Source organism: Haliotis cracherodii, unplaced genomic scaffold (assembly GCF_022045235.1).
Source record: "Haliotis cracherodii isolate W230 unplaced genomic scaffold, xgHalCrac1.p SCAF_7, whole genome shotgun sequence".
In the NCBI taxonomy this organism is placed as follows: Eukaryota; Metazoa; Mollusca; class Gastropoda; order Lepetellida; family Haliotidae; genus Haliotis; species Haliotis cracherodii.
This window is the reverse complement of record NW_027266330.1, coordinates 20,851,648-20,878,237: the sequence shown is the minus strand read 5'-3', so window position 1 is coordinate 20,878,237 and position 26,590 is coordinate 20,851,648. Positions and strand designations below refer to the sequence as shown.

General features: G+C 40.0%; 1 protein-coding gene across 1 annotated transcript in view; it reads left to right on the top strand.

Annotated features, from left to right (window-relative positions):
- Window positions 1–25,743, top strand: part of LOC139448632 (probable Na(+)/H(+) antiporter nhx-3) — a 57,001-nt gene extending 31,258 nt beyond the window's left edge. Inside the window, exons 8-22 of the mRNA XM_071230198.1 lie at window positions 3,618–3,733; window positions 4,688–4,763; window positions 5,090–5,160; window positions 6,609–6,720; window positions 7,684–7,861; window positions 8,621–8,739; window positions 10,208–10,290; window positions 11,264–11,398; window positions 12,585–12,674; window positions 13,918–13,983; window positions 15,673–15,779; window positions 16,915–16,974; window positions 20,092–20,195; window positions 20,818–20,912; window positions 24,324–25,743. Of these exons, the coding sequence (XP_071086299.1) occupies window positions 3,618–3,733; window positions 4,688–4,763; window positions 5,090–5,160; window positions 6,609–6,720; window positions 7,684–7,861; window positions 8,621–8,739; window positions 10,208–10,290; window positions 11,264–11,398; window positions 12,585–12,674; window positions 13,918–13,983; window positions 15,673–15,779; window positions 16,915–16,974; window positions 20,092–20,195; window positions 20,818–20,912; window positions 24,324–24,830 (1,919 nt within the window). The 3' untranslated portion in view covers window positions 24,831–25,743. The remainder of the gene's footprint in view (window positions 1–3,617; window positions 3,734–4,687; window positions 4,764–5,089; window positions 5,161–6,608; window positions 6,721–7,683; window positions 7,862–8,620; window positions 8,740–10,207; window positions 10,291–11,263; window positions 11,399–12,584; window positions 12,675–13,917; window positions 13,984–15,672; window positions 15,780–16,914; window positions 16,975–20,091; window positions 20,196–20,817; window positions 20,913–24,323) is intronic.
- The last annotated feature ends 847 nt before the right edge of the window (window positions 25,744–26,590 follow it).

Sequence of the window (26,590 nt, the reverse complement as noted above, 5' to 3'; positions counted from 1 at the left end):
AATCCTCCATGGTAGCTCACTGAGTGAGTTGATGTGACGAAGTGACTTGTCCTTTGAACAAATATGTGGATACAGGTCTAAGTTAAGACTGACAACATAGGATCACTCGAAAATATACTGTTTTGGAAATTTTATCAAATTTTCTCCATGAATCAAATGTTTTATAAAATGTAGATGTGTAAACCAAGTTACCATGGCAAATGTTCCACAAGTTAATAAGTATAATAACATTTTCAGTCAATGGAGATCTATGTGCATCTGTTCTATTGTCAGAAATAAAATACATTGCTTAAAATTAACACAGAGCTTTTTAAGTAAGGATAAGATAAATGGATGAACAACTTCTGGATAAGATATATGGATGAACAGCTTCTTTATTACAATTAGGAGAGACGTTTTGGTGTAGGTTCTAACACCGTTAGTGATCACTTGCTTGATAACGTTGTTATTACCTACACCGAAAAGTCGGTCCTAATTGTAATAAAGAAGTTGTTCATCCATATATCTTATCCAGAAGTTGTTCATCCATATATCTTATACAGAAGTTGTTCATTCATATATCTTATTCAGAAGTTGTTCATCCATTTATCTTAAGCAGAAGTTGTTCATCCATATATCTTATCCAGAAGTTGTTCATCCATATATCTTATCCAGAAGTTGTTCATCCATATATCTTATCCAGAAGTTGTTCATCCATATATCTTAAGCAGAAGTTGTTCATCCATATATCTTATCCAGAAGTTGTTCATCCATATATCTTATCCAGAAGTTGTTCATCCATATATCTTATCCAGAAGTTGTTCATCCATATATCTTATCCAGAAGTTGTTCATCCATATATCTTATCCAGAAGTTGTTCATCCATATATCTTAAGCAGAAGTTGTTCATCCATATATCTTATCCAGAAGTTGTTCATCCATATATCTTATCCAGAAGTTGTTCATCCATATATCTTATCCAGAAGTTGTTCATCTATATATCTTATCCAGAAGTTGTTCATCCATATATCTTATCCAGAAGTTGTTCATCCATATATCTTGTGCTTACTTGGTACTCCAACTCCTAAATGCCTCTCAAAAAAGTTACAGAGCTTTTTGTTTTTGAAAATATAAGAGTTGAACAGTGCTCCAGACAGATGTTGTTCTCAGTGTTAATTGTTAACATAACGTGTCTATTTGTTCTCAAATATTCATCTAAACATCATTAAACTTCTGTTTAATGTATTGGATATTACCCTCCGCTTAAATGGGAACATTTCATATAAATAGTTAATGGATTTCTTCCTAATCCTGCATTATAATTGGCTAATAATAACACTCAAAATTTTGTCGTCTCGGTTGTGTTTACTCAAGTTGGGCAACAAAATACTAATGTACAACTCAATGTCTTTGACTTATAGTGGTGTATTATGGTACCTTTACTCTTCAATTTCACAAATGAGCAGTGCAGTACTTATTGGTTTAAAAAATATATCTAACACTCGTCAGGTCTGATAATGACTCATATTCTTTGAAAAATTATCTTGAACACTGGGTGAAAAAAACATTACGTGAGATGTCCATACATTTGAAGGAAGTAAAATCTCTGTATACTTAGACGAGCCGTAAATAAAGAGTGCCATGGTGTACTGTATTTCCTTTATCAACTCACTAACACAAGTAAGTTACATTTTCTGAATTGACAGTTTACATTAACATGCAGACAAAGGGAAGGAACTCTGGATGGTTTGGTCACACTTGAAGGACCCATGAAGATTCCGGGGTAGAATAGGTCTTCAGCAACCCATGCTTGCTGTAAAAGGGGACTATGCTTGTCGTAAGAGGCGACTAACGGGGTCGGGTGGTCAGGCTCGCTGACTTGGTTGATGCATGTCACAGTATCCCAATTTATGGATGTCAATGTCTTTATTATGAGGAACACAACGTTTCGGAGTATATACTGTAAACAGCTTTATTTCTGCGCCGTTAAAATATTGTGAATACCACACCAAAGACAATACTGCGGCGAGATATTTTTGCGAGTTGCCGTGTTGAGATGACCTCTCGATTACCAAACAATAGACAGCTTCTCTCCGAAGCTAGTTAATCTGAGTTGGCCGGAAAGTTGACCAGTGTCATGAAACTGATTCACGCAAGATGGCTTGTTTCCTGTGTGGACAAAATTGCAAAGGACACTGACGCAATCAAGCGTGGTTGGAAGAAGGCAGGATTACTGTGAGGCAACAGTGACACTAATTGGTCTGTTTACACTGTCATTTGTGATGAATTGTGTGACCATTCTGCATTCATTTGTGTTTTTAACTTATTGAGTAACTTGTGGTTCTGGTTGATGATTTCAACATTTGATGACGTGTTGCAATGAATAAAGTATGTATGTATTATTTATACTTATTTTTGCATTTTTAATTTTTGCGATTGAGTCTCGTTCGCAAAACTCGCAATAATAAAACGGTCGCAAAAAATTCCCTGTTTACAGTACTTACTCCATCATCAGGTGAATGAATGCTATGAGGCAGAGAACATATATATATATATATATATATGTATATATATATATGTATATGTAAGAACAACAACAGTAATAAGGTAACTAATGGTAACGGAACAAGGGAGGCCAACAGATAGTTGGCGCTGATGGGTGATTAGCAAAACACAATGGAAGCCAACACTCTACAGTGCTTAGTGCTGATAGTTATGGACAACTGGAAGCCAGGACAGTGTTTTCACACTCATAACTAATGATGTCATTCAAGCACGCCTATGACTGGATATTAGGGATGCAACGAATAACCTATGAGGTGAATACGATTTGTATCACGAATATAGGGTAATGAATACGAAGATTAATTCACGATTACAATAACAAGTCAGCAGTTGATGTATTATTTGTTATATTCAGCATGTTCAGTGAGGCAACAATAACATAAATTATTTGACATGGTTTGTTAATTAACTATATTATACATTTACATACTGCACTTGTCCAGGTACTTAGTCTTAGTATCTGCTCAAATGCTACAATGACCAGTGACCAAATTCCTGTCAAATTAAATATTATAAGAGTGTTGTCTTAAAGGAAATCTATGCATATCATATGTTCTTATGGATGTTTTAGGTACAGGGTATGTAAATGCACATGATTGCATATTCATAAATATTCGATTCTAGTGGCCACGAATACCGAATTCAATTCATGAATGGATACCGTTCGATTCACCGAATACGCGAGTGAATCGTAACGGCCCTACTGGATATGATATAGATTTGTATCATATCTATGGAAGCTGCATCTTGGTAGTCTGTCTTACAGACCCTGATACAAATATATATCAAATACAGCCCATGCAAGTCTATAATGTTTGGCAAGTCTAGATTACTGCAGTATCGGAAAATAAAGAGAGTCACTGGGCTCCCTTTTATTATATTTTTATTAAGATAACTGAACAACGGTTTTTTTCTGTACGATATGTTCATTTCAGAGACTAGATGTTAGTCTAGCATCTTGGCTAAAAACACTTGTAGTGTTTGTATGAAGTATGTAGTAGCATGCATTTCAGTGAACGAGTGTAAATAAGCTTCATGAAATTGGTCGTTCGAATTGTTTGTTTTGTTTTCAGGTTTAACCCTCTATGGGTTGGCCATCAGCGGAGGGATGGGAGCGCTTCCATTTGAGTTCACGTTGGTGCAAGTGTTGATCTTTACAGCTCTCATCGTGGCTGTGGACCCAGTCGCAGTAAGTCGGGCAACAGATTCTATAGATACCTCAAAATCACCCATTCGGTTATTTTTACCCAATATTTGCAACAGATGCTTGTTTAAGAATGCATTTATGCAGATAGCAATGAAATGGTTCATTTTCATTAAGTGTTTGGTCCCTTGTGATCTTTAAAAGTTCATTGACTCAATCTCATTAAAATCAGATCTTAGTTCTCGCTACTGCTAAACAAAGATCTGAGGACATCCCATTATGGGTCACGTCAGACCGACCTTGCGCAAACTTAGACCAACAAATGGAATGACCAATCAGAAGGCAGCTTTCTCGTGCTTTACGGCACTAATTTCAAATTGGCTACTTCGCTTCAAAACATGTTTTGACAAATTCTGATTATAAATTTGAAACCTGAACACAAAACATTATGGAATGGCTAATAGATTGTCTAGATTGTATGGAATTAGTCGTTAAACCCGTAACTATCGTTCGGTATACCCCATGTTAAAGTTTTCAAGGTTGTATGATTAGAAATTACATTCCGACTGTCACTTTCATAATCTGGTAAGCGACGCACTGATTGGTCGGATGAAAAGTCGTTCTGACGTGACCCCTACTGGGATGTCTTCAGATCTTTGTTTAGCGGTAGCGAGAACTAAGATCTGATTTTAATGAGATTGGTATTTTCTGGGCTGTTTAACCTCAAAGTTCTTTTTGTTGTATTTCTGCATTGACTAAAAGTAACAATGTACAACTTGCTTGTCTTTCCATAGGGATTAGATACCTAGGGCAGAATAGACCCATGGCAGCCAACAATATCTAACAATAAAAAATGCGTAAAACCCTTCAGGTTCCAACGTTTCATGTAAAACTATCTACAAATAAGATTGATTAATTGTGATAATAAATGGACTTTGGGGCCATGAATCAGCCATGAATGTGACAGACAACTGACAGTGATGTGTTGGTGTTCCCCAGGTTCTGGCAGTGTTCCAGGAAGTGGGTGTCAACGACTGTCTCTACTTCCTGGTGTTTGGCGAGTCGCTTCTCAACGGTAAGGTGAAGCCTAGCAGACACTTGACCTTGTCCCCAGCTGATGTTTCAGGGAGATCCACTCCCACTGTCAGGGAATGTCCTGGAATCTGACACCAGAGTAATCTGTGTGATATTAGATTTGTCCACGAGTTATGTTACCAACTACAGCCAACCTGCGTTTAACACATGTTTAACACTCTGCCTGTGTAAGAGTGAATATTATCCTACCCTATTTTTTATCTTCGGGATGAAATTTTCTAGAGTCAGATATGTAAAATGCTGCATCCATGACTGCAAATTTGAACACAATCCAATTAAGCCAGTACTGTATGTGTTTTGCTGCAGATGGTGTGACGGTTGTACTGTACCAGGTGTTTCAGACCTACAATGGTCTATCAACCATCGGAGCTGACCAGGTGAGGGTCATCACAATGTGGTGTTTATAGGTTACAGTTTGTATCTGTTTGCTGACCAGGTGAGGGCCATCACAATGTGGTGTTTATAGGTTACAGTTTGTATCTGTTAGCTGACCAGGTGAGGGCCATCACAATGTGGTGTTTATAGGTTACAGTTTGTATCTGTTAGCTGACCAGGTGAGGGCCATCACAATGTGGTGTTTATAGGTTACAGTTTGTATCTGTTAGCTGACCAGGTGAGGGCCATCACAATGTGGTGTTTATAGGTTACAGTTTGTATCTGTTAACAGACCAGGTGAGGGCCATCACAATGTGGTGTTTAAAGGTTACAGTTTGTATCTGTTAGCAGACCAGGTGAGGGCCATCACAATGTGGTGTTTATAGGTTACAGTTTGTATCTGTTAACAGACCAGGTGAGGGCCATCACAATGTGGTGTTTATAGGTTACAGTTTGTATCTGTTATTTTTCTATTCAATGTGCGAAGCCTCTTCTTGATGTCCATTGATGTCATATGGCTGGAATATCGATCAAAGTAGTGTAAGAGTTGTGATGAGTGACAACAACAACAAAGTGAAAAATCTGACCTGTATTGCCCCGATTGTTAGGTGTTTGATATTAACCCCTCTGCAGGGACTGATGTATTGGAGAAAACATGCTCACAAGGTTTTGGTAGACAGAGCATGCCCTGGGGAGAGGGAAAAACCAAAGGGGCGAAGCCTCCGTGGTTTTTCCTGACCCCCAGGGGATTCTCTGTCTACCAAAACTGAGGGAAAGTGTTTTTCCATGCTTATAAACCGAAAAAAGAAACTTAAAACAACATTTATCAACATTTTTATGTTTCGAACATACTTTCCATGAACCTTAGGAGACGCGCGTAAAATATCTGTTGCTCGCGTACGGATCTTGAAAAGGACATTCTAAAAACCAGTGAGGCTTATCAACACCTCTGTAGCCTCGTGGTACACTCACTGGGCTACAGATATGAAGGTTGCGAGTTCGATCCTCGGGAATATAAAGAAAACATTTGTCATTTGATTTTACATTTCATTACATGTTACAATCTGAACGGAAGTTACATTAATAAAATACCCAGGACATTATATAAAATCCCTGGGATATTATATAAAATCCCAGGGACATTACAACGTCCCTGTTTATGAGATTTAACCCGACTGGAAAGTAAAACCTCACAAATATTGCGTTTGTTGTAAGGATATTTCTGCAAATACTGTTCACTCACATTCCCTGGAATATCTTCCTATGTTTACTACCTCCAGAACTAAACTTTCCCACAAGGCAGGTCTCAAGTGTTAAGAACTCTCCTGCATAAGCCAAATTTTGATGTGAACTGCTGCACATTTAGGGGCATCTATTCTGGGGTCAGAGGGAAGCAGGGAGAGTCACGGTGTTTGCAGCAGAATATCTCATGAGGTGATGACTGTTTCAGATTGTACTCGGTATTGTCAAGTTCTTTGTGGTGTGTTTTGGCGGCCTGTTTCTGGGGGTGTTGGCAGGTGTCATGACTGCTGTCATCACCAAGTTCACCGTACACGTTAAAGGTAATGTACATGCATATACTGCTGAGAACCCTTTCTGTCATTAAATTGCTAATACTCCCCAGCTCCTACTGAACTATGTAGTACATGATCTCGTAAATAATTTTACCTCTGTCTGGTTTCATCAGAATCCATATACTGATATATTTCTCGCATGCTGTCATTTTCTTTTTGTATGCAAAAAAACGGGATGTGGTACGATGTTTCCGTTCTTAAATTGGCAAGAATGTCAACGTATATATATAGCTATTTATATGTTATAATTGTCCTTTAACACATCACATAAATAAACATAACTCAACGTTTATTAAGATGTAAAGGGTTGGACAGCTGATTGGTCAATTCATGTAAACCTCGCATGTAAATCTTCAAATCTCACAGTCTAACTTTGAAGGGCCACTTGGTCTCATGCAGTAGTGATCGGTCTCCACCTGGCTCCGAGGCCTGTCCCTGTCAGTACATGGTGTCTGTCACACAGAGACTTGTTTGATTACGTCCTGCCTTAACACAATCTGTAAGAAACTCTTACATGAGTTGAGACTGGAAGCAGTCCCTCTTGTTGATATTAATTTTATAAGATCTGAGGTACTGTTTTTCTTCTTCCCTGGTGTGTTTAAATAAAAACCAGCTATATAGTGTTGTAATTTGTTTTCTCTCTGTATAGTGTGTTGTAATTTATATATTTTTTGTATACCTGATCGCCTATGAAACTTCCAAGCATGTAAGTGCTTACTTTGCCACTTCATGTATTCCTCCCCCCTCCCCCCCCCCCCCCCCCCCCATTTTTATTTTAAACCACCGATGGTTTTCTGAAAGGATTCCATGAACCAAGATGTAAAGAAATAAATTGGTAAATTAATAAAAATCATTTTGTTATTTAGTGTAGTTCAATATTTCAAATCTTGGTTGTGTTCCTCCAAATAAGTGTAACGACTTCCTCCTATTTATGGGCTATTTGTATTGCAGTTGTGCAGCCTATGGTGATCTACAGCATGGCATACCTCGGCTTCCTCCTGGCAGAGCTGTTCGAGTTCTCCGGTATCATTAGCATCATCGGCTGTGGCCTCGTCCAGGTCCAGTATGCCTTCCACAACATCAGCGACAAGTCCAAGACCACTGTCAAATACTTCACCAAGGTCATCAGGTGAAAGTCATAAATTAATTGCTTTTACTAATTGTAAAAAATGCATGTAATGACACAGATGATATAAGGTGCTCATTTGATACTCAGCCTTTGTTGTGGCTGGAATAATACCAATACAAAATCAGCAGACTGAATTACCTAGCTTGTATTTCTTGTGTTCTTGTGATATTTTAGAGCATTAGGCCTGAAAAAAGTCCTCAGTTTCAAATTCATTTCATTCATATTCTGAGATTCGTTTTGTTTTATTTTTTGGGGGTTATTTTTAAATATATTTTTTATTATTTTTTGGAGGGGAGGAGGGCATGTTAAAATCAAAAGCCCATTGTTCCAACTTTACATTAGCATGTGTACTGAAGGTTTTGTCTAGGAGCCAGTTTTTGGCCCCAAGTCTGCAGCAAATGTCAATAAACGTTCCCATATTGGAATTAAACATTTCCCAAGTCATGCTGTAAGTGATATAATTTATGTCATCGCTTTGGTCTTTTACTGATAACATGATCCGTACAGAGGAAGATGCTTTAAGGATTAGCTTAACATTATTGCATTGAATCCAATGTTACGAGTCAATGTTAAAATACCTGTGAATTTAGGAAAATAAGAACTTGAACAAAATAACGAATCTGTCTGCCAAGGGCACTTCGTTTGGAATTCTAGATAAATCCTTCATAACATAAGAACATGGCACCCACCCTTTCCGTCCCAAACAGTGAGTGTTGCGGTTGCATGTATTGACCTTGACCTTATCTGGTCCTGTGGCAGCACCACCATGGAGATTGTGATCTTCCTGTTCCTGGGCCTGGCCTTGATAAGAGAACACTACTGGCACACAGGCTTCGTGCTGTGGACCATCCTCTTCTGCTTCGTCTACAGGTTCATCAGTAAGTCACTCTTGTCCAACCGTGAACATCCAGGTTAGAATAGGTCTTCACCAACCCATGCTAGTCGTAAGAGACGACTAACAGGATCGGGCGGTAAGGCTCGCTGACTTGGTTGATCATGTCATCGTATCCCAATTGCATAGATCCCTTGGGCACGCCAGAAACCTATGATTGTGGGTTCGAATCCCGGTTCGCCCCGATTATGTTTCTAGGTTTGTCAGCACCATACCCGTGCTCACGGGTTTCACCGAAGTGGTAAACGTCTGAGACCTGCATCACTTTGTGCTTTCCTCCCACATTAAGCTGACATGCCGTGATATAACTGGAATACTGTTAAAAGCGGGGTTAAACCCAACTCACTCACTCAGTTGTGTAGATCGAAGCTCATGATGTCAATCACCGGATTGTCTGGTCCAGGCTTGATTATTTACAGACCGCTGTCATGTAGCTGGAATATTGCTGAGTGGGGCGTTAAACAACAAACAAACAAAACAAATGAATTTTGTTTTCTGACAAATCAGCAGTGTTCAAATGTATCGGCTGGTGTCCGGTAAACTACTAATGTTTAATAGCATGAACAATCAGCCAGGCCATCAGGGAAGATATCGCACCATCAGCCAGGTTATGCATACATATTAGGGCTGCGACGAGTCCAAATTTACTACCCGGGTATCCTGCCCCCTATTACCCGACCCTACCCGGGTACCCACTGTTTGTCTCAAGAGATGTCCAATTGGGAATTGTTTGACCATACTCCTGTCAAAATAAATTTAGGTACACGTATAATCCGATCTGGTCATGCATACACTGATGTTGACTGATGCTTTATCATATAAAGTCAGAAGGAATGTGTGCATAGTCGGAACATTTATCACTTATAGTGTAAAAATAGAGTCCTAGATAATTTTTACCATTAATCAATATAATCACGTGACTAACCACGGGTCCGGGTAGTCCTGTGGGTACCTGGGTCCTACTCAGTACCCACCCGAGTTACCCGTCCAAGCCCTAATACATATGACTCATATGATGCTCATATGGACAATTCTTACCATGCTAATCATGCCTACAGAAATTATTTGGTACTGGACATCCTTTTGAGTGAGTGAGTATGGTTTTATGCCGCTTTTAGCAATATTCCAGCAATATCACGGCAGGGGACACCAGAAATGGGCTTCACACATTGTACCCATGTCGGGAATCGAACCCGGGTCTTCGGCGTGGCGATCGAACACTCTAACCACTAGGCTACCCGACCACCCCGGGCATCCCTTTGATGTTGGCACAGTTCCCTAGCATGCATGTGTGTGGTAAGATCTGGCTGAGGTTTTGTTATGTTAGAGGTTACATGCTGACTAATGCATTGTGCTCAAGGGAGATTGCCAACAACTTATTGCAGACTTTAAACAAAACAAATGTATATCCTTAAGGAAAATTGTAGCATGTATGTGTGGTTTTGTTGTTTCAGTCACCTTCTTCTTGTCTTTCCTGATCAACAAGCTGGACAAGTTCCGAGTGAGGAAGATTGGCTATGATGAGCAGTTCATGATAGTGAGTATGTTGATGACACTGAAGTAGTACTCGGACAAACAGTATATCGATGACACTGAAGTAGTACTCAGACAAACAGTATATCAATGAAACTGAAGTAGTACTCAGACAAACAGTTTATCAATGACACTGAAGTAGTACTCAGACAAACAGTATATCGATGAAACTGAAGTAGTACTCAGACAAACAGCATATCGATGAAACTGAAGTAGTACTGAGGAAAACAGTATATATCGATGACACTGAAGTAGTACTCAGACAAACAGTACAGAACAATAAAAGTAATACGATGTCAGTTGTCAAGTATGTCGTGGATAACAGAGTATGCCTTATATGACATGGAAATTTGAAAAATATTTTATTTCATGACAATAATAACTGATGCAATGGATTTAAAGTGACGCACCTATTACCTAGAAACATTTCCTTGTTGTTTAGCCTTTCCTTCCAGGAAATATGTATGAAATAAATGATTGGTTCAAATAACAAATTGTAAGCTATGTTTTGTTACACCAAGATGTGCCTCATGTTGTACAACTATAGAAAATAGTGAAGAAAACATCCCACATTTAAGTCAAATTTCACTATCAGGAAACAAAGAACTTCCAAATTGCTCAACAAGCAAAAAATCACAAATAAGTTAAAGACGTTGCATAATAAGTACAATGAAGATCTGCAAAATACAGCTGGTGTCCCTGAAACTGTCCTGCCCAATCTTATACCGTAATCATGGTAATGGAAGCCTGTGCATGTATCAAAATTGTAATGACATGGTAAAAAGCAAAACTTTTGCTACTTTCTCTGCAATCTCATTAAAATCAGATCTTAGTTCTCGCTACTAAGATCTGATTTTAATGAGATTGCTATCTCTGTTATGGTCATAACTTCAAAAGGACTGGTGCAATATTGTGTGTTTTGGACCTTGGGAAATGGTTTTAATGGCTGCTAGTGATGACCTTGACCTTGCTTGCAGGCCTATGGAGGACTGCGGGGGGCCGTGTGCTTCTCCCTGGTGATGCTGCTGGATGAAGACTCTCTGCCTCCTAACATGAAGAATATGTTCGTCACAACCACGCTAATTGTCATCATGTTTACTGTGTTTGTTCAGGTAACAGACTTCAAATTCTTGTAGATCAAGGACTTAGTTACAGCTTTGATTCCGTTTGATTCCATGCTGCAGGTATTTATTTATCCACACCTGTTCAGAGGCCAGTATTCGCCCCCCTCAAAAAGATTGTACGCGAAACATCTTGAAAAGAATTATCATGCTTCAGACTGTTGGGAAAATAGGAATTGCCTGCCACAAAAATGACATTGTTGCATGGTGTTTTTCTTTTTAATAAATCAGGCTCATAGTTGTTAATAAAAAACTGGTTTTGTAGCTGAAAAATATCTAATCAATGCAAAATCCTAGGCTCCCCCCCCCCCCCCCCAAGAATATCAAACGATCAGTCCCATATAATCCTCACCACTTGAAATAGAATTATGAAATATTGTGATGATCAATTAACGGAGATAGCTGCATGTGTGCTAATACTTGTTAAGTGAAGACAAGCCATTCCGGCTATAAGGAGTATTACTTACAGTAATGACAAAAATTGCAAAGTTCACTTTTCAAGAAATATCCAAGCTGTTAGTGATAACATCACCATAGAGTTTTGATCCCGTGGCTACAATCTGACTGAGGATTGGCAGGTGACTGCGAGCGACTATATTTAGCAGTACATGCAACATACGTACATTACCAGCACAAAATGACAGAAAAAACATGCAGATGTAGTATTTAAAGTGCTATTGACCAAGGTCACTGCTTAATATAACTGCTACTGCATACAAGATGTGATCCTCTTCCTCTGCATGTGTTTCTTCATGTATTCTCCTCCACAAACCCTCTTCTTCTCCTGGGGCGGTCGGGTAGCCTAGTGGTTAAAGCGTTCGCTCGTTACGCCGAAGACTCGGGTTCGATTCCCGACATGGGTACAATGTGTGAAGCCCATTTCTGGTGTCCCCCGCCGTGATATTGCTCGAATATTGCTAAAAGTGGCGTAAAACCATACTCACTCACTCACTCACTCTACTTCTCCTTCTCCACTTTCTCTTCTCTTTCCTCTTCTCCTTTTCCTCCTCCTTCCTTGCCTCCTCCTCCTTCTTCTTTCTCCTTCTCCCTCTCATCCTTCTACTTCTTTTCTCCTCCTCCTTCTTCTCCCTTCTGTGCTTGTCTATGTCCAGTTCAATTTTCTTTGTGTACGTACATGTCCTATATTTAACATCCTGATCCTGCTGTGTTGTCACAGGGTATCACCATGAAGCCTCTGGTGGAAGTGTTCAAGGTCAAGCTTGCCCCGCAGAAGCAGCTCAGCATGTACCGGGAGCTCAGCAACCATGTACGTAAGATCCACAACTCCAACACCAGAGACTCCAGGAAGATAGGGTCTGGAAGTTTTTACGGGGCCTTCTTTTTGTAGAACAATCTTTTTGCAGGAACTTTCTACAAAATCATCAAATTTCTACATTCTCCTTCAAGACATTTTTTCATCCGTTATTTGCAATAGGCAGCAGTAGTAGAGGACATTGTCAAATATCGGTATGCCATCATGAAACATTGTATGTATACTGCCATGGTAATTTTGGTAAAAATCATATTTTCACTTGTTATGGGTTTTCAGACACTTAAGACACAGGGGGCATGGGTGGCCCCGTCGTCTTAGGCGCCGAGATTCGCTGTGCAGAGTTGCGTCACTTGGGCACGCAAGAAACCTATGATTGTGGGTTCGAATCCCAGTTCGCCCCAATTATGTTTCTAGGTTTGTCAGCACCGAAGTGGTATACGTCTGAGACCTGTATCACTTCGGGCTTTCCTCCCACATTAAGCTGACACGCCGTGATATAACTGGAATACTGTTAAAAGCGGCATTAAACCCAACTCACTCACTCACTTAAGACACAGTCTTAGTTTTTCTTTCAGCAATCAAATTAACAAGTCTTCTTAATAAGCGAGAGTAATCGTGATAAACATTTGATGTTTAAAAAAACGTATGATGTCCGAAAACCTATGATCCGACGATATATTATGTTTATTGACAGGTATGTATCATGATACAAGACTGAAACTCATCCCCGTATCATTCCCCTTCATTGTACTCTCAAAGAATCCAGGTCAATCTTAATGCAATCCGTCTTTGATGCTGTCTTGGATCAGCTTCAGGCCACCGAAGAAAAACGAAACGTGTTCAACAAAACAGAAATGGATATATACCATTTGTCTCTCTTGCGCAACAATCAGATATGAACTAGCAGAAATATGAGTACAAATCACTTGTTCGAGTACAGGTTGACACTGTATTCACGAACTAAAATTAGTGGTCCCTTTGAGTTTGTTATAACCATAGTTTACTGTCGTCTGCTCTGTTGTCATTTTCCAAACCCTTCTCAGCTCATTCTCAACACAGCAAGTGGGTTTAGTATGCAAAATCTTCTCTTATTTCTGCTAGTCGTTATTTTAGTTTGCAAAATAGACAAATAGCATACCCATTTTTGGAAACACTTTTGGTTTTTTCTTCGGAAGGCTGTGAGGTGTGGCAGATGACCTTGACCCTGCTTCACACATGTCCTCCATTGTTGTTCCAGATCATTGATCACCTGATGGCAGGGATGGAAGATATCATTGGATTTAATGGAAAATACTCTTTCAAGGTAAAAACAAAGAAAAAGTCATTTGTTTCTTGCTTCTTTGCTTCTGTTTCAGCTGGTCCAACAATTCATGTACTCAAACAAAATATTTTATCTTAAGAGCAAGTGTCTGAAGGTGGACTCCACTGCATCAAGTCTGCCACCGGTAGCACAGGTGGCCCAGTCGTCTAAGGCGCCGCTATTCGCTGTGTAGAGTTATATCCTTGGGCACTCTACAAACCTATGATTGTGGGTTTGAATCCTGGTTCACCCTGATAATGTTTCTAGGCACCATACCCGTGCTCGTTGGCATCACTTCGGGCTTTCCTCCCACCTTAAGCTGACACGCCGCTATATAACTGTAATACTGTTAAAAGCGGCGTCAAACCCAACTCACTCACTCACTCACTCACTATATCTGTCACCACTCCTCAGCAGTCACATTCCATCCCACACACTTACATCAAAGGACATCAGACTCATAACAAGAACAAAATATGGCCATCACTTTTTCCAGGGTGCATCATCTGTGCCTTGGAACAATCTTCCTCAAAATCAATCTGCATCCAGTCTCCAAGATTTCTGCTACGAGCAGAACATACACCTGTTTCCTTCCTCTGTATATCCCCAAGGCTCACATTTCGGTACACGTACACTAACACATGGGCCAATCCCGTGGTTGTCACGATCTCAAATTATCTGCCCTTGATTTTCATCAGCCAATTTTCAGTAGCAACTCAGTGTAACCGACCAATCAGAGTGCTTGCCACAGGGCCTCAATTGGCAATATCAACAACATGGCGGCCTGTCTGTCCCATCGATTACCTTAGAGTTTGCAAGAAATTCAACATTGAAAAACTGTCTGAAACTCAAAGAAAGCCTTCAAAATCTTTTTGGTGGAAAGGATGTCTTCATGTCCATTAAAACTGGCGGTGGTCCTGCCTCACCCATTACATTTTCCCTTATCTAGACATTTGGCGGGTTGGTATAATGAGAATCAAGGGCGGGTAATTTGAGATCGTGATAAACCACGGGAATGGATCCAGGGATTAGTGTAGGTTTACCAAAACACAAGCCCAGGAAAGGACTCTTCCATGTAGACTGCATCATGAACATTGTCTAAGCAGCACCTGTGAGCCATCTTCCTGAGACAAGGGAGTACCTGACTGTAGAAGCCCAGTTTCCACCCTTGCCAAACTAGGCTGGAATATCTGGGTTCAATTATCATAGCACCACCAGTGGCTATTATGAATCATGTCCCTTCTATGTCCCTCCCATTGACCAATCAGATTCCACCTCTCAAATCACTTTCATTTGCTTCAAACAAAATGGCGGCCCCCAGTCAAGACGATCTGAACGATAGTCAGGATCTATATTGTAATAAAACAGGTGAAGTGCATCAAATCGCTTGAACACCTTGATTAAAAACATGAAAAGATTTGGAAAATACCTGTTGACACAAAGTTAACTATACACATGCTTTGCAAAGCCTGCAATCGACCGAAATCTGCGCAGAAGTTTAGAAACCGGATATTGATTTCATTACACCATGCAAAGACTCGTTAGGCCAGCCAAAAAATAATTCCATAATTCCAACCTAGTTTGGCAATGGTGGAAACTGGACTTTTATAGTCAGTTAACTCACTTGTCTTCGGAAGTTCTGTGAGCAGCCTAGCTGGAACTCATCACCATATGACTGTTTTTACTTTTCAGGAAAAGCTAGAAAATTTTGATAGTCGTTACATCCGGCCATGTCTGCAGATTGAGCCCCAGAGGAGTGATTCTGAGCTGAAGGCTTTCTACAACAAGATTGTCTTAAAGTAGGTGCTCTCTCTATACTGGACACTCTGTAATCCAACATTTTCTACATTCTGGACTCGATGCATCAATCAATACTTTATATCAGATAAAAACTGACGGTCAACTCCCACTACTAAACCAGAATTTAAGTCTTAAAACTATGGACTATGTAAAATGTAGATATAGCATAAATTAATAATGATAACATTGTTTATTAAAATGTAGGTTGGTTCCATTTTGCCAACAAAGTCATTCGTTTCCTGTTGTATTTTTAAGTTCTATGTGTAAAACGATACAGGATTAAAAAATGAATCGGAACAGTATCACGTATTGTATCCTGGGACAATAATGTCGATGCATTGATATACTGGTGAATCGTGACATCCCGATTGACGTCTATATATTCTGGAATGTCCAATAGATGGCCCAGATTTATCTGATTGTATGGCAGTATTTCCCACGAGCTGTGCAAAGTCTCTTCCTTTCAAATGTTTATCGTCCGCCTTTGTGTCTAGTGGTAGAGCATCCTCCTGGAAAGCAGAAGGTCAGGGGTTTGATCCTGGCCGTGTTATACCAATGAGGTTAAAAGATGGTACTTGTTGTTACCCTGTCTGGCACTCGGCATTAAGGGGCTAAAACAAGGACTGGTCGGCTCAGACTCCGTAAACTGTGTTTTAGTGAGGTGTTTTAAGTTAAACTGCGGCATGGTATCTCAGTGAGATAGCACTATTAATCAGCATCAGTCCAGACAAGTACAGGCAGGCACACACACACACATGCATGCACGCTGCTATATAATTGCAATTATCCTGGACGCAACGTTAAACCCCATTTCACCTCACCTCAAATGTTTATCCCATTAAAGCGAGAAAAGAATGATGATTTTAAAGGATTCAGTCGTACAGCCCATAACTGTAATAACCCTGAATACCCTATTCAAGGATGCATGATCAGAAAACACGCTCCGACTGTCACTTTCCTCATCTGGTAAGCAACGCTCTGATTGGTTGGATGAAAGGCAATTAACATGACCCGTAATGGGATGTCCACAGGTCTTTGTTTACAATGGCAATAACAGCTAAGATCAGATTTTAATGACACTGAATGATAAGTTAAACAGAATGTGAAAATGGATTTGTTATGTTTTCATTTCAGAGAACATTTCAAGTATTTGAGGATGTGTGGTGTCAAGTCTGTGCCAGGGGAGGCAAATATGTGAGCAACTTTTCCTTATTGCTGCCTCAATGTACCCAAATATCATCAGATATAATCTTGAATTTGATAGGAAAAACTGTCAAAACAAGATTGATGCTGAGTCCTAATCAACAAACACTACAACTGTCTGTTCTGTGGTTGTCAGCTGTATGTTCAGTGATAATACGATCATTGAAACAGACCTGTATCTAACTTAAAGTATAGCTGCTTTAAATCTCGTTATCGTAAGACCACTTTGCTTCCTAAAACTAATTTTAGAGCAACAAATGTTGAAGTATGGGAGTTGTGACACCCATATTGGTAAGATGGGTATGTGATAAGACGAGTACTAGTAAGATAGGTGTGTGATAATACGAGTACTGGTAAGATGGGTATGTGATAAGACAAGTACTGGTAAGATGGGTATGTGATAAGACGAGTGCTAGTAAGATGGGTATGTGATAAGACGAGTACTAGTAAGATGGTTGTGTGATAAGACGAGTACTGGTAAGATTGGTGTGTGATAAGACGAGTACTGGTAAGATGGGTATGTGATAAGACGAGTACTGGTAAGATGGGTGTGTGATAAGACGAGTACTAGTAAGATGAGTATGTGATAAGACGAGTACTAGTAAGATGGGTATGTGATAAGACGAGTACTAGTAAGATGGGTGTGTGATAAGACGAGTACTGGTAAGATGGGTGTGTGATAAGACGAGTACTGGTAAGATGGGTATGTGATAAGACGAGTACTGGTAAGATGGGTGTGTGATAAGACGAGTACTAGTAAGATGAGTATGTGATAAGACAGGTACTGGTAAGATGAGTATGTGATAAGACGAGTACTAGTAAGATGGGTATGTGATAAGACGAGTACTGGTAAGATGGGTATGTGATAAGACGAGTACTAGTAAGATGGGTATGTGATAAGACGAGTACTAGTAAGATGGGTATGTGATAAGAGGAGTACTAGTAAGATGGGTATGTGATTAGACGAGTACTAGTAAGATGGGTATGTGATAAGATGAGTGCTAGTAAGATGGGTATGTGATAAGAGGAGTACTAGTAAGATGGGTATGTGATAAGACGAGTGCTAGTAAGATGGGTATGTGATAAGACGAGTACTAGTAAGATGGGTATGTGATTAGACGAGTACTAGTAAGATGGGTATGTGATAAGACGAGTGCTAGTAAGATGGGTATGTGATAAGAGGAGTACTAGTAAGATGGGTATGTGATAAGACGAGTACTAGTAAGATGGGTATGTGATAAGACGAGTACTAGTAAGATGGGTATGTGATAAGAGGAGTACTGGTAAGATGAGTATGTGATAAGACAAGTACTGGTAAGATAGGTATGTGATAAGACGAGTACTAGTAAGATGGGTATGTGATAAGACGAGTACTAGTAAGATGGTTGTGTGATAAGACGAGTACTGGTAAGATTGGTGTGTGATAAGACGAGTACTGGTAAGATGGGTATGTGATAAGACGAGTACTGGTAAGATGGGTGTGTGATAAGACGAGTACTAGTAAGATGAGTATGTGATAAGACGAGTACTAGTAAGATGGGTATGTGATAAGACGAGTACTAGTAAGATGGGTGTGTGATAAGACGAGTACTGGTAAGATGGGTGTGTGATAAGACGAGTACTGGTAAGATGGGTATGTGATAAGACGAGTACTGGTAAGATGGGTGTGTGATAAGACGAGTACTAGTAAGATGAGTATGTGATAAGACAGGTACTGGTAAGATGAGTATGTGATAAGACGAGTGCTAGTAAGATGGGTATGTGATAAGACGAGTACTAGTAAGATGGGTATGTGATTAGACGAGTACTAGTAAGATGGGTATGTGATAAGACGAGTGCTAGTAAGATGGGTATGTGATAAGAGGAGTACTAGTAAGATGGGTATGTGATAAGACGAGTACTAGTAAGATGGGTATGTGATAAGACGAGTACTAGTAAGATGGGTATGTGATAAGAGGAGTACTGGTAAGATGAGTATGTGATAAGACAAGTACTGGTAAGATAGGTATGTGATAAGACGAGTACTAGTAAGATGGGTATGTGATAAGACGAGTACTAGTAAGATGGGTATGTGATAAGACGAGTACTGGTAAGATGGGTATGTGATAAGACGAGTACTAGTAAGATGGGTATGTGATAAGAGGAGTACTGGTAAGATGAGTATGTGATAAGACGAGTACTGGTAAGATGAGTATGTGATAAGATGAGTACTCGTAAGATAGGTGTGTGATAAGACAAGTACTGGTAAGATGAGTATGTGCTAAGACGAGTACTGGTAAGATAGGTGTGTGATAAGACGAGTACTGGTAAGATGAGTATGTGATAAGACGAGTACTGGTAAGATAGGTGTGTGATAAGACAAGTACTGGTAAGATAGGTGTGTGCTAAGAAGAGTACTAGTAAGATTGGTGTGTGATAAGACAAGTGCTTGTAAGATGGGTGTGTGATAAGACGAGTACTGGTAAGATGAGTATGTGATAAGACGAGTACTGGTAAGATAGGTGTGTGATAAGACGAGTACTGGTAAGATGGGTGTGTGATAAGATGAGTACTGGTAAGATAGGTGTTTGATAAGACAAGTACTGGTAAGATAGGTGTGTGCTAAGAAGAGTACTAGTAAGATTGGTGTGTGATAAGACAAGTACTGGTAAGATGGGTGTGTGATAAGACGAGTACTAGTAAGATGAGTATATGATAAGACGAGTACTGGTAAGATGGGTGTGTGATAAGACGAGTACTAGTAAGATGAGTATATGATAAGACGAGTACTGGTAAGATGGGTATGTGATAAGACGAGCACTGGTAAGATGGGTGTGTGATAAGACGAGTACTGGTTATATGATGCATGACATAAAATGCATATACAGTAAACTAAATTGATAACGAACACGCTTTTAACAAACTGACAAATATAACAAACTTATTTTTTAGTTCGGGGCATTTGTTGCATATATGCTGTAGATATGCTTATAATGAACTATGGTTATTACGAACTAAAATTAGTGGTCACTTTGAGTTCGTAAATGGTCGTTTACTATAATGAGATGTTTGTGTGACGTCTGTATGTGCTGTGTGCGACGAGATCTGTGTATGTGCTGTGTATTTCAGCCCACACATTGACACCAGCATGTACCTGCCAGGTATTGGACAGAAGCCTGTCATTGGGGAAGAGGATGACGACGCCAACCAGATGCCTGTAGAAATAGAGCCAGGTAGGGCTGTTTGACCTGATGACCACGACCTGATGACCACCACTTGTATCCCCTGTGGTCCTCTCATGTAGTCAAGTCTGTGATGTATGCTAGCAAACCAAGTTGGTTATTCAAAAATTGACAATAACCAGAAAAATTATATTAGGCCCACCTTTCTTTTTAGGAATATGTAGATTTGTATTTATTTGGTATAATTCCCTTGATCTCTAGCTGATTGAGTGAGTGAGGTTTTATGCCGCTTTTAGCAATATTCCAGCAATATCACGGTGGGGAAACCAGAAATAGGCTTCACACATTTGTTCCTACCGTATGTGGGGAAAAGGCGACTATGCTTGTTGTAAGACGGGACTAACAGGATCAGGTGGTCAGGCTCGCTGACTTTGTTGATGCATGTCATCGTATCCCATTTGCATAGATTGATGCTCATGATGTCAATCACTGGATTGTCTGGTCCAGACTTGATTATATATCCTGCGTGGAAAGATGCCCTGATGGGGCCATACAGCAGACAAATAATGGGTATTGTCCCACAATATAAGCTGAATCTACATCAGTATTCTTCTTCCTCCCAGTAGTTTGTTATCAGTGCGATGTAAACTGTATTACTGCATGTATATTTCAGAGCCTGCAGTGCGAAGAAGACATAAATCCAAAGACAAAGATTTTGATGCGAAGAGTCTCCGTCACCTCCTTCTGTCTCATCATACCAGCAGGATGGTAGGCATTTTCTCAATCTCATTAAAATCAGATCTTAATTATACCCCGACTAAATGTCGGGGGTATATAGTTATACCAAGATTCCGTCCGTCTGTCCGTCCGTCCGTCCTTTATCTGCGCGATTTCTCTTAAACTATTCAGGGGATTCATCTCAAACTAAGTACATATAATCTGTGTCATATGGAGGGGTGCAGTCAAAAGAAAAACATTGTGTTTATTAATTTTCCATTTTTTTATGAATTTTTCAAACCCTAACATCCGTCCGAAAACCAAGGCTAACCCTATCCTAACTATTTAATTTGTAACTACTGACACACTAGGCGGGTCGGCTGTATTAGTGAGCCACGCTCACTTTTGCATTTGTTCTCGCTATAGCTAAACAAATATCTGAGGACATCCCATTACGGGTCACGTCAGAACGAACTTTGACCAACCACTGAAATGACTGACATCAGCCAATTAGAAAGCAGCTTTCTCGAGCTTTATGGTACTCGTTTCAGTCTGGCGACTTCCATTTCAGAATACGCTTGAAATTTATGTTAGCACAGTTCTCAATTAAAATTTTGAAAACTAAACAAACAAACATTCTGCGATGTCTAATATATGGTTTAAATTGTATGACAGTACTTCCCATGCACTGTGCAACGCCTCCTCCATTCAAATGTTTGACCCAGGGAAGTGAGAGATAAACGATAATTTTGACGGAATCAGTCATCCGGGCCGTAACTGTTGTTCTGAATACCCCGTGTTAACGTTTTCGAGGTTGCATGATGAGAAAACACTTTCCGACTGTCACTTTCATGATCTGGTAAGCGACGCTCTGATTGGTCGGATGAAAGGTCGCTCTGATGTGACCCTTATTGGGATGTCCTCAGATCTTTGTTTAGCGATAGCGAGAACTAAGATCTGATTTTAATGAGATTGGCATTTTTTGGGCTGTTTAACCTCAAAGTTCTTTTTGATGTATTTCTGCATTGTTCCATGGTCCAAATATGCACAAGCATGGCTCAAGTTAAGGAACTTGATTTAACATCTATGTACATGTTGACATGAAAACATAGCTGCACCAGATAGGACTGAGACAGGTAACTCGGGTACTCGGGTACTCCGGTACTCGGGTACTCGGGTACTCAGGTCAGGTGCTTTCTGAGTAGGACCCGGGCAAAGAGACAGTTTAAACAGACTACAGCCCGTGCTTCAGCATCCATGAGTTATCCCCCTTGGCCCCCACTCCTCATCTTCTTCACTGGATGACATCAGACGTAGAGTACACAGTGGCGCCAACGGTAAGGCAGAGGAGGAGGATGGAGTCCGGGTGGGCTTATAGGTGTAGCGTCAGGTAAGTATAAAAACATTGCATTTAATCAGAAATGCTCATGTTTTACCTTTCCTGACGCTACACGAGGATTCATTCGACTGATGGGAGGCGGGCTTACCATGCGAAGCTCCACGCACACTTGAAGAAGCACAACTAAACCGTACGACCGGAAACCCAGCAGGCGACAGCAAGGTAGCAGCTCCCGGAACGGTAGGCAAGGGGCTAAGATGCAGGTCAAGCCCTCTCGGAACAGAATAGTAGTCTGACAGTAGCGAGAACAGTGCTTGACAGAGGGTAAATGTAAGGTATTCTGTGTCTGGCTCAAAAAGAGGTACCAACATAACAGTACCCAGCATCCCAAGAGGAACAGCACAAGGGATGGTCCTACCTTGGAAATAGGCATGAGCGGGGCTAGTGTGGCCGCAGACAGCAACGTTCCTCATAATCGGCACGGTCAATGGCGTAGGGGGTTGATCAGCTGCTGGGCCAGGACAAGTGGGCCAAAGCTATGCGTACCCTCGACGTCCTCCACTGAAATGTTGCGAAGATAATGGCTGGTGAAGACAGTAGTAGATGACCAGACGCACCCCTCCATGATGGATCGGACGGAGATGTTAGCATGGAGGGTCAGCGAAGAAGACAGGGCACGGATCTCAGGTGGACTGGAGGCTGTTGGGGGTGGTAAGTCAGCATGACGATAAGCCCTCAGGATAGCAGAATGAAGCAAGAGGGAGACTGATATTTGAAGATAATTAACAAGGTAAGTTGAACTCTGTTCCTGGACACGTCTGTCCCCAGTGCAGACAGAGAAGAATATGAGGGAGTGGGGGCCAAGGGAGATAACTCATGGATGCCTAGGCATAGGCTGTAGTCTGTTTAAGCTGTCTCTTCGTTCCACTACTGTCTGTTTGTATAAGGTAGGGAAGCTAAAGCACTGTGTGGCATCAGGAAAGCTAAAACTTGAAATTTGTTGACGTGCACTTTTCAGTAATAGCTTGCGCATGAGCATGTTATATATAGGTAAGTCAATCCCTGAAAAGACTGCTTGTTGCAAGAAGTAACTAAGTGGATCAGCTGGTCAGGTCCATTGACTGGGTATATCCCAGAGAAATTGCCAGGGATTCACGCAAATAAATTACGATCATGCATATTACAATGAGTTTTGTAGGAGAGATCACACAAAAAATTATGAAACCCGCTTTTGAAATTTCACTGTGTGATATTTTTATTTGTTAAAGCTAATGGCTTGTAAATAAATCACACAGTAGTCTGTCATTAGTTGTGAAATCGCAATAGTTTGATATAAGCAAGTCTATCATCCTCACGCTGTTATGTTTACTACAAAAACCAAAGTAAAAGAATTCCAAGAAATTCCTGCAATATATTTAGAAACATGATCTGCACATGACTGGAATTGATGCCTTTCGATTTGAGATGGACCGAATTGAAAAAAACCACCGCTATGAGTTTCAACACGCCCCAAAAGGTTGAAGGGAAATCTCCCATTTCAAAACTGAAAGAGGGGGACCACCCCTTCATTTATCAAATTTTGGAAAAATCTCTGTATCCCAAAGGCATGTGAATTTGCTCATAATATCAATCACTGGTTTGGCTGGTCAAGATGCAATTTTTTAAAGACTGAGATAGCGACGCTAAATAACAATTACCTATGGAGTTTACCGGATATCTCTATGAAGTTTGAGGGGCACGGGTGGCCTAGTTCTCTAAGGCGCCGTGATTCGCTGTGGAGAGTTGCGTCCCTTGGGCACGCCAGAAACCTATGATTGTGGGTTCAAATCCTGGTTCGCCCCGATTATGTTTCTAGGTTTGTCAGCACCATACCCATGCTCGTGGGTTTCACCGAAGTGGTAAACGTCTGAGACCTGCATCACTTCGGGCTTTCTTCCCACATTAAGCTGACACGCCGCGATATAACTGGAATACTGTTAAAAGCGGCGTTAAACCCAACTCACTCCCTCACTCTTTGAAGTTTGAAGCACATAACAGTATATTGTAAAAAGAATAACAGTAATAACAATATTCTGAAAGTTGTGGAATTTATATTATATCCATACAATACATGTCTCTTGCAGATGCTCCACAGCAACTACGACAAGAACTTGACAGAAGAGTATCGGTCAAGCATGGCCAATCAGATTCAGAAAAAGACGGAAAGAAACCGACGCCTTCAACGACTGAAGTCATCGACATCCCCATCATCCCCATCGTCCCCGGTGTCAGACAGACCGGCGTCCTGGTCCGACTTCAAGGCTCAGGCCTGTGAAGAACGAAAGGAGAAAGACGATCATGCCCATCCAAGGGCTGTAACCATCGACCTCGGTAATACAGCACGCATGGGGATGGTGGAGCCTGATCTACCCAGAGAGGAACCTAGTCTCGATGCTGTGTTTGAAGAGGAGGAAACTGACCATGCTGGTAAGGAAACTGAGACGAAGCCATTGTTACGACGAGAACATACTGTGGGCGGAATAGGTCCCAAGTCCGCACCACCTAGACCTGCTCCAGGCATGGAGAGGCAGCTGGCTGTGGATGAAATTCCTTTGAAAGAATTAGATTCAAAAGACGATCCCATGGTTTAAGGACATATATTTCTTGAACTGTCTTGTGACCATAATCAACTTTACAACAAATAAAACGCCTTTGAATGAATTAGATTTTTAAGATAGTGCTATATGTTTGCATATTATTATTTTTTTATTGACCATAATCAAAGCTAGGTGTGAATGAAATGCCTTTGACAAAATTTGGATCAAATATTATTCCACATTTTCAGAAAAATTGTTATTAATCATTTAGAAGATTTTGAAAATTTTGTTTGCATTTAAACAAAATCAAATAACAGATACAATAAGAACAATTTGAACATTGTTGAAATATTTTGAAAGGAACAGGTGTATTGTAATCTTTAAGGGTTTAAGTTGCAGCTGATTTCATAAAAAGTTGTTGACTGACATCATTGTAGATTCATTACGTTCATAAACTTAATCATTTAGTATTAAAGGTTAAATTCTTTGTATGGTGTGTATTGATTGGAACACATAAGTGCAATCTCATTAAAATCAGATCTTAGTTCTCGCCACCGCTAAACAAAGATCCGAGGACATCCCATTAGGGGTCACCTCAGAACAACCTTTCATCCAACCAATCAGAGCGTCGGTTACCAGATCATGAAAGTGACAGCCGGAATGTGATTTCTCATCATGCAACCTCAAAAACTTTCACACAGGGTATTCTGAACGATATACGGGTTTAACCACTGAATCCATACAATCTAGACCATCTATTAGCCATTCCAGAATGTTCTTTTGTTAAGGTTTCAAATTTTTAATCGAGAATTTGTCAAAATTTGTTTCGAAGCATAGTCGCCAATTTGAAATTTGTGCCGTAAAGCAAAAGAAATCGGCCTTCTGATTGGCTAATGTCGACTTCTCTGTCAGTCCTACCATTTGTCGGTCAAAGTTCACGCATAATGGGATGTCCTCAAATCTTTGTTTAGCGGTAGCGAAAACTAAGATCTGATTTTAATGAGATTGACATAAGTGAAGTTAATTCAGTAACTGTTATATATTGCCTCGTATTAACGATGCGATACAGTCCTCCTATAAACTATATCCATCTATATACATATATATATATATTTTTTATACCCTCGTATTAAATGGCCTTTTTGAAGTTTTATTGTTGAGCAGGTTGAACAAACTCTCCATGCTGTACAGTGAGAGGTTCTTGTGTTGATATACATACTGAGTTTATTCATTGGTCTATTGATATGTAGTCACAAACCACTTTGAAAATATATATGTGTGTTATTAAGATTCTATCATTATATATTCAACAAATCAAATATATATTATTGTTATGAAATATTATTTTTACACAAGGCCACACTTTTTAAATTTTATGTTTCACGGATTTACTCCAGCTTTCCCACACAAGGTCGGTTGAAAAAAAAAATGAAAAAAAATATTTGTCAATTTATTATTTATTTAAATGAAAATTGTTCCGGAGTTTTTACTGCAGCTGGCTTCATGAATCACTGATAGTGATGTAGACATGGAATTTATATGTAACAATTTTATTGAGGGTCTGTATTACTAGATGGTGACATAATAAAAATAAATATTTTTATGTTTAATTTATTTCAGCATGGGTGGCGGCCCATGAAACAACAAATAAAAAATGTGTGGCCTTATTCAGATATAGTTTTTGTACATTATAAAAATGTTATTGGCAAATTTAAAGAAATCAAAACATCAAAAGCCATATACAGCCAAGTCCTGTTAATCCGACATGGTTGGTTGCATATGACATATGATTATGTCGGATTAACGAGTATGTC